Below are 8,534 nucleotides of genomic sequence, written 5' to 3'. Positions count from 1 at the left end.
CTTCTACTTGCAAGAATAGTGCAGGAGACCCTGCGGAACCACTGTCTTCCCTACTGGAAAGCTCCCATATGATTCCTCCCAGAGCACTCCGAAATGGAACGGTCCATTATAACCACTGCACAATTCTACCACCTCATTCTGTTGCCTGTGCAGACCAAGCCTTTATTCAGCCACCCCTCCAGCCTCTGAGATTTTGGGACAGTGCCGTGCACAAGAAGCTGGTGTAAAGCAAGCCATTGTGACTAAAGCTGACATAAAGTTACACCAGATAGAGATGCTGTTCAGCAGTGGGTCTGCTGCTGCTGCTGCTCTGCCTAAGCCTGACAGAGGGAAAACAAGCCTTTAAAAATAATCATAGAATTGTAGAGTTGGAAGGGACCATGAGGGTCATCTAGTCCAACCCCCTGCAATGGAGGAATATTTTGCCCAATGTGGGGCTCGAATCCATGACCCTGAGATTAAGAGTCTCGTGCTCTTCCGACTGACCTTTCCCAACAGTTTCATAATGTTTTATGCTGTCAGGTCACATGACCAAGGTGAACGGGCTTAGAATCCATCCTAAGTCTCCACTCTCTGGCCCCACCCACCACTAAACCCCAAAACACCACGACGGGGGGGGGGGGGCTTATACCAGCTTCAACTCAGACAGCTTCGGCTCAGCTGGCTGAGCCCAGAATCAGAAAGGTTGAGCAAGTTACACTGGCATATCTTAGGCTGCAGTTACAGGTAGGTAGCCGTGTTGGTCTGCTGTAGTAAAAAAAATCCTTCCAGTAGCACCTTAGAGACCAACTAAGTTTGTTCTTGGTATGAGCTTTCGTGTGCATGCACACTTCTTCAGATACCTTCAAATATCTTTGGCTGGTTAGGGGTTGGGTACTTAATGCTCGCTGAGCCCAAGAATCAATCAGTTGAGCTGGAAACCTGTTGCAACCTAAGCTGCTCATCCTAGCAGATCTTGCCCTAGGATTGACCCCTTCTCCATTTTTTCCCTCACAAACTTTCAGTTCTGCCTGCACAACTTTATGAAGCACTCTGCAGCCTTATAAGGACTCTAGACTATCAGTATTTTGTGGGAGAGATTCAAGCACATACAAGAACTTTAGGTTTGCATGATGAAAGTGGAATGTGCCACTCTGCCACCTTTGCATAACAATTCCACTTTTTAAAAAACTGACTATTTGCAGAAATAGTTTTTTGAAAGTGACAGGGAAATGTACTGAAAAGTGTGGGACGGATGAATTACTAATGGGCAGACATGTAAGCAAATGATGTTGAATGTTCCTTGTCATATACTGTAACTGCCCTGTAAACAAATCACACTGAATGCTCAAGAAAGGCCAGACATAATCTAACCACCGCATAAGCTTTCTGCAAACAAATCAGGATGAATGTGGAATAAAGAGGCCATTTGGAGGATCCCTATATACTAGACATTTGATTTAAAACAAACAACAACAAAGGGGAAACTGGGATTCCCCACAGCAGAAATGTAGACCCAAGGTGTTGGGATTTGTTGCCAACTGAGAGGTAAGAAAATATTAAAAGAAATCACTCACCAGAAAATTCATACTCTTAAGGAAGATTTTATTAGCATTTGTTTGTGCTGCAGCCACTGAAGGGTATGTAGGCAAAGCATATGGATAACTAAGGTTTAACTTCAGAGGGCATGTCTGCATTATGGACTTAAATGGGTTTTATACCACCTTAACTGTCATGGCTCTCCCCCAAAGAATATTGGGAACTCTAGTTTTATGCTGTTTTATGCTTGATAGGATGTGTTCTATTAAGGATCCCTTTCGCAGAACTATGGTTCCCAGGGTTCCCCAGGAGAGAGAGAATGACTTAAACTACTTAAAGTTTCTAATGCAGATAAATGCCCAGAGACTGTTTTGAAAAGGGGCAGTATCATTTGGGTTTAGAAGATTCTGTGTAGGTTGACCCAGAAGACCTTCTCCTTTGCAAAGGCGAGTCTTCGAGATGTACTGGAATTGCAGAAGGTCCATCGGGAGTCCCATTCATCTGAGTTCCTTCCATCTTGAAGTGACGGTTGAGCCAATGCCCTCTCTACAGTTCATGCTTGCAGATGTAGGCATTCTGTTTGTGGCATGCCGCATCATTCCATTTTGAGAAATCTAGAGGGAGAACAAGTCACCAGTTATTGGATGGTACAACAGTCAACAGCTTTGGGTCCCAATACTTTTGGGGTGTCAGAGGCAGTATGCCAGTTGTTGGGAAACACAAGTGGGGAGAGTGCTGTTGTACTTGGGCTGCCCATACGCATTTGTTTGGCTACTTGAGAGGAGGATGTTGGACTATGATGGTCCTTAGGCCTGATCCAGCAGGGCTCTTCTTATGACCCAACTAATCAAGGCAGGAATATTCAAAAACAGACAAGAGGTCCATGCTACACAATAGGTAGCATTACCTCCTACTCTGAAGTATAAAAATATTCTGCTACGCAAATCCAGTCAGTGGGGTTTTTCCACCTGGGAATCATACTTTTTCTCTACATACAGGTATAAAAAGGTAAAGGTAAATGACCCCTGACAGTTAAGTCCAGTCGCGAACGACTCTGGGGTTGCGGCGCTCATCTCGCTTTACTGGCCGAGGGAGCTCACCCCGTCACGGGGATTCAAACCGCCAACCTTCCGATCAGCAAGCCCTAGGCTCAGTGCTTTAGACCACAATGCTGTCCTGACCACAAGTGAGGGCTCATGGGTTAAGAAGAGACATGAGAGTGGCCTATCCAGTTAGTGGCATGTAGGGTCAGACTGAAGTTTCAGGACCTTGGATAGCTCCAGTTCACAGCCTATGGAAGACACTCCAGAGTGGCCCAATTGCTTGGGTAATATGTAGAATGAAGACAGGAGTGCCTGGCATGCTCTGGTCCATGGGGTCACGAAGAGTCGGACACGACTAAACAACAACAACAACAATGTAGAATCAAGCTGGCATTTCAGGACCTTGGATAGCTCCAAGCAGACAACTTGCTCCAATGGCACCAGGAACTCAGCTGAGGTTTCTTATCTCTCTTGGACCTAGTTACCCCTCTCAGGCTAACCTCTGTATCACAGTGTAGGAGATACTGAGATGCTTTTTGAACAGGACAGCCTCCCTCCTGGATAGCAGCTTCCAAAGACTGTTCACCTGAACGTTTAATGATGACTCTTTCTTCCCACTGTTGAGGTGAGTCGGCATCAGGAACAGCTGCCCCACTCACGGAACGTAGCAGCTCCACGCAGTATTTATTTCCGCCCCGTTTGTTGGGTGCCCCCAGCATCCATGCTTTATAGTTGTACGTAGACTCATCTGACCACCTCCACTTGCCGTTCTGCAGGGCAAAGAGAGAAAGGAACATGGAGATAAGTGTGTAGGTGAAGCAAAAGCCTCAATCCAGGATCTGGCGCGAGGCCAGTCCACCCATTAGGCAAAGTGAGGTGGCCACCTCAGGCAGCAGATTGTGGATATTGTGAAGGACATAAAACTGGGAAAGGGCCATAGTCCAGTGGTAGAGCACCTGATTTGCGTTCCAGGATCAATCCCCAGCATCTCTAGGTAGGGTTGGGAATGCACCTTGCCTGAAACCCTGGAGAGCTGCTGTCAATCAGTTAGATAGTCCAATGTTCTGACTCAGTATAAGGCAGTTTCCTACATTCCGAGTTGTTATTTAATTTATAACAACTCTAATGCTACTCCAAGGGGAAAACACATTTGATTTTGAAACTCAGGTGCCAAAAATAACTTGGCTGGCCCTGATTAATATCTACCTTGACTTGGGAGTGGGGGGAACCTCCACCTCACATAGAAAATGTCTTGCCAGAACCTAGATCTACTGGTTCCCTATTGTCTCTGGAATAAATTCCAACCTAGAAGGGTCAGCACCCAGCATCTATCATGCAGTGATCCAAGAACCTTACCCCCCCCCTTGCTACATTTGAACATGTTTCCTATGAATGTCAGTCTTGTGTGGATGCCTGTTTGGGCACCTGGATGTCTTATACCGACATAAATGTTTAATTTAATGCTGGTTTGTCAAGCACCATCTTTACCTAATTTTAGGTGCCAGGCAAAAGCTTTCCTTTCTACCCAGGTTTTTGGCCTTTAATTGGAAGGATTTTTAATGTATTGTTGGCCTCTTTTAACGGGACAGGATCTGCATGACCTGTTAATTATGTAAATGGTTTTTTTAAGGTTTTTATTGATGGTGTTTATTGCAATTGCTTTCAGTATTTATGTTGTATCTGTAAGTCTCTTTGAATAATTTCCATGAGTAAAGCGACACATGACTACTACTACTGCTACTACTACTACTACTTATTATTATTATTATTATTATTATTATTATTATTATACTGATGTCATTTTCAGGAGTGTCTCTCATTCACATTTCCCCTTTGTTTGCATTTCTTTCTTTCTTTCTTTCTTTCTTTCTTTCTTTCTTTCCTATTTGCTAATTTGCTTTGTAAATAAAGAATGAATTCTGAGACTCACATGATCCCAAATCAAATCTGCATCACATAATAGACTGCACACTGATTCCTGAAATGTGCCCTGCTGTATACAAGGGTGTGTGTTTTCTCTTGGGAACACTGTCTGAGGAGAAGCACAGAGGAGTCTAGATACTTACATGTCGGATATCATGCAGTCCAATCCACACATTGCTGGGTTCTGTCTGGTAAGCGAAGATGTGATCAGCCACCACAAGAGTCTCTGCAACAGTGAGGATAGAGGCAAGGTGTGCCCCACGGTGGTAACTCTGGCATTCGATCTGGGCAAAGGGGAAAGGTAGTAAAGGCTTTTAATGCCACTGTTGTCCTCCGACGTCATAAGAAGGAGGATGGTGCTTAGTGCCTCCTCCTAGACTGGCTATAAGTAGGTAAGCAAGTGTGGGCTGGTTGTGGGCAGACTGAGCTTCCAAAAGGAACAGCCTCCACTGCCTTCAAATCACCAAACCTGACAGGATGGAAAGGAGGAGAGCTAAAAAGTGAGGAAGCATCAAACGTATTGGAACCAAGAGTGGCCTCGGTGACAAATACCTAACCCAAGGCTTCATGCCCCCTCCGTTTCTTACCTCAGCTTCTTCCCAGGTCTTCTTAGCTTCAAAATAGCCATAGCAGTTGCCCTGGTATTGCAGCCACTCCCTGGCACATGTGTCAGCCTTAACTGCTCAGCAGAGAGAGAGTGTTAAACCGAAAGTAAGAGGAGTGAGACCGGGGTTGTTGTTGTTGTTGTTGTTGTTGTTGTTACATCCTTTTTCTTCAATAAGTATGCATGGTTCCCTCCCTCCCCCACATCATCTTCACAAGAACCCCATGAGGTAGGTTAGGCTGAGAAATAGTGCCAGGCCCAAGATCGCTGTGAAGTGTAGGTAGGTTCCCACGAGGGCAAGGCACAGTGATAACAGCAAGAACCTTTATTGAACTAACAGAACTTGACAACAGGGGAAAAGCAACTGCTTACATACATTTCTGAAGGCCTGGGCCACTCCCACTCCCAACGTGATTGGCTGTCCAAACTTCCAAGCTGCAAATCATAACTCAGAGTTTAAGGGCCAATGGCAGAGGCCCAAATCCTGAAATGTTCTGTGACTGGATATCATGTATTGAATCAGAACACAGAGGCTCAGAATCCTTAGTCCAGGCTCAAGCTCAGGCAAACACAGACCACTGAATACATAACACACCCAGTGAGCTTCTTGGCTAAGTGGGAATTTGATGACTGATCTCCTGGTCCAACACTGATCCAACACTCAAACCCAGGGTTTGGGAGCTGAATCTGGCCAGTGGGCTGCTCCTGACCTTTCCTAATCACCATTGGGCCATTTTGGCAGGTGGGTGAGAACATCGACTTGTCCGTCACCTTGCACCACCATGACATCAGATGACGCCCACACAGTCTGATGTCAAACTAAGGCACAGGGTTCTACAGCCACTATCAACCAGCTGACTGCTAGCACTTGGAAACCCCATGAATTTGTCCAGCCCCCTTTTGGAGCTGTCTAGGTTGGTGGCCATCTCTGCCTCCTGTGGGAGAGAGTGCCATAGTTTAACTATGCCCTCTCCTGAATCTTCCAACATTCAGCTGTGGTGGATATCATTTCATGCTGTGCCTTCTAGATTGTAAAAAAGGAAAAGGTTGGTGTTTTTTTAAAAACAGATCTGTAAGGTGCTGGGGAATTGGGGCTTTGGGGCTAAGGACCAGGGTAAAAATGCGTTTATACAGATGAAATATGCTTTAACTCTGGGGAAATCCTGCAGCTAAAGAACTGCCACTATGCCTGCTCCATTAGCGCTGAAGAATGCAGGAGAGACTTACCTCCCACAAGGGAGCTTGAAACCAGGAAACTGGCCAGGAAGACACTTAGATAAGTGAGAGACCCCATTTTTTCTTGGTTCACCTGAAATTACATAAGGAAATAGGACCAGAAGAACATAAGAATCCCCAGGCTGGAGCATCCTTGGGCAAATTCAGATCTGCAGCGTGTACTTCCCAACTGTGGATCCCATTGGTTATTTGCTGGGGAAATTTGCTGGGCAAAGCCAGAGCAGGTCTTCAATATTTAGACCAAACCAACAGTCTCGTGTTCACTGCAGATTGCAGTTGGCAATGTTGCACATCTCTGCTGCTTACTGTGCCTGAGACCAAACAGTCCCAGGCAAATTCATTAAGCTAACATAGGAACCTCAGATGTTGTGCTATACTGAGTCAGACCATTGGTCCACCAAGCTCAGTATTGTACCTGCTGACTAGAAACAAACAAATCTCCAGGGTTTCAGACAGGTTCCTTTCCCATTCCTACCTGCAGCTGCCAAGAATTGAACCCAGCACCTTCTGCATGCAAAGCAGATGCTCTACTGGTGAAACCCCAGAGCCCCCTTAGGGGAAGCGTCATAGCCCCGTTGTAGAGTATCTCTTTGCATGCAAAAAGACCAAGGTTGAACTTCCAGCATCTCCAGGAAAGGCTGGAAGAGAACCCTGCCTGAAACCTGGAGAGCTGCTGCCAATCAGTGTAGAGAATACTGAGCTAGATGGTCCAGTCATGTGACTTAGTATAAGGCTTCTTCCTGCATTCCTAGTTGCTCCTATAATACGGAATCAAACGAATCATTCGTCCAACCCAACACAGTAGTCGGGCCCAATTTATGCCCATTTTACAGATGGCCAACAAACAGTGAAGTGTCCATGGTTGAAACCACAGTGGCTTGGTCTGGAATTCAGATTTCCCTCATTTGGATCCTCCTTTATCCAATTGGTTTCACCCTGGCTCTTAACCAAAGTGTATTATTCTTGCTACAAGTGGCATCCGCAACAAGACCCGAACCCTGCAATCTTCATCTGAGGCCCTTCTTTGTGTGCCTCCTCCGCAAAACGTCTGGAGGTTGACTTCACAAGAAGCATAGCATCGTAAACTAGCATTGGTGATACAGAAAAATCACAGAAACTCAACTGCTCACCTGGACCCTTTGACTGATTCTCTTCTGAAGGTGTAGATGCGTATAGCTACCTGATGAGTTTGGATCTTCCTCAATGGTCTCTCCTGCTCCACAGATAGATGTTATATAGGACTCATCTGGACATGATGAAAGACCACAGGCAGCAGATTAAGGAAACGACTTGATGTGCTACTGTTCACATTACACAAGAGATGGCCGGGCTAGGAGATTTTTATCAGAGGCCAAAAGGTGCGGACCTCTGTCACAAATGACTCACTGGGGTTGTGTGGAACATTGGGCCAGTAGCTCATCCAGTCTAGTAGCATCCTGTTCTCACAGCAGCCAATCAGGTGCCAATAGGAAGTCTGCAAACAGGACTTTGTGCTCAAGCACACTATCCCTTTCTGTGGTTTCCAGTAGCTGGCATTCAGTGGTATGGAGGCAGAACATAGTCATCGGGGCTGGTTGCCGCCGATAGCCGTATCCTCTATGAATTTGCCCGATAGTCTTTGTAAGCTATCCAAATTGGTGGACATCACTATAAATACTGTAGTTTAACTGTGTGCTGTGTGAAGAAATTTGTTTGCCATGAATCTTCCAACGTTCAGCTTTGTTGGATGTTTATGGGTTCTAGTGTCCAAATAATAAATATCATTCATTCATTCATTCATTCATTCATTCATTTATACCCCGCCTTTTCCCTGACAGGGACTCAAAGTGGCTTGCAGATAAAATAAGAACAGCTGGAATAATTATAATAATTAATAAAATGGAATTACTTAGCAAAGTTTTTTTTCCCCGCTGAAAGGAGGAAATCTTAGTCAACAGCTCGGATTCTTCTGGGGTCAAACTTCCACCCTACTATTACCCAAGGGAACATATAATATCATACCTGGGGCTCAATTTAGTCACAGCAATTTTTGACGAAAGGTTGGGGTGGAAAAGGTCTTGTTACATGCACCACAAACTGTTGTCAGTATTAGACCATCATTTATTCTCCCTCAAAGAACCCTGGGAAGCCTCTGAAGCAGGGCCAGCCCTGCCATGCACCAGATCAAAATGATCTGTTTCAGGTGGCACCATGGAAGCATGGGAGCAGGA

At 45.4% G+C, this 8,534-nt stretch overlaps 1 protein-coding gene across 1 annotated transcript; it reads right to left on the bottom strand.

Moving 5' to 3' along the window:
* Positions 1 to 1,802: 1,802 nt before the first annotated feature.
* LOC117058888 (regenerating islet-derived protein 4-like) lies at positions 1,803 to 7,506 on the bottom strand. The gene is made up of 6 exons (XM_033170301.1): positions 7,455 to 7,506; positions 6,316 to 6,397; positions 5,072 to 5,163; positions 4,628 to 4,768; positions 3,148 to 3,331; positions 1,803 to 2,132 (listed from the first exon to the last, which is right to left on the bottom strand). The coding sequence occupies exons 2-6, from the start codon at positions 6,380 to 6,382 to the stop codon at positions 2,065 to 2,067; spliced, it is 552 nt and encodes a 183-aa protein (XP_033026192.1). The 5' UTR covers positions 6,383 to 6,397; positions 7,455 to 7,506; the 3' UTR covers positions 1,803 to 2,064.
* Positions 7,507 to 8,534: the final 1,028 nt, after the last annotated feature.

Source organism: Lacerta agilis, chromosome 14 (assembly GCF_009819535.1).
Source record: "Lacerta agilis isolate rLacAgi1 chromosome 14, rLacAgi1.pri, whole genome shotgun sequence".
Lineage (NCBI taxonomy): Eukaryota > Metazoa > Chordata > Lepidosauria > Squamata > Lacertidae > Lacerta > Lacerta agilis.
This window is presented reverse-complemented; position numbering and strand designations above follow the sequence as displayed.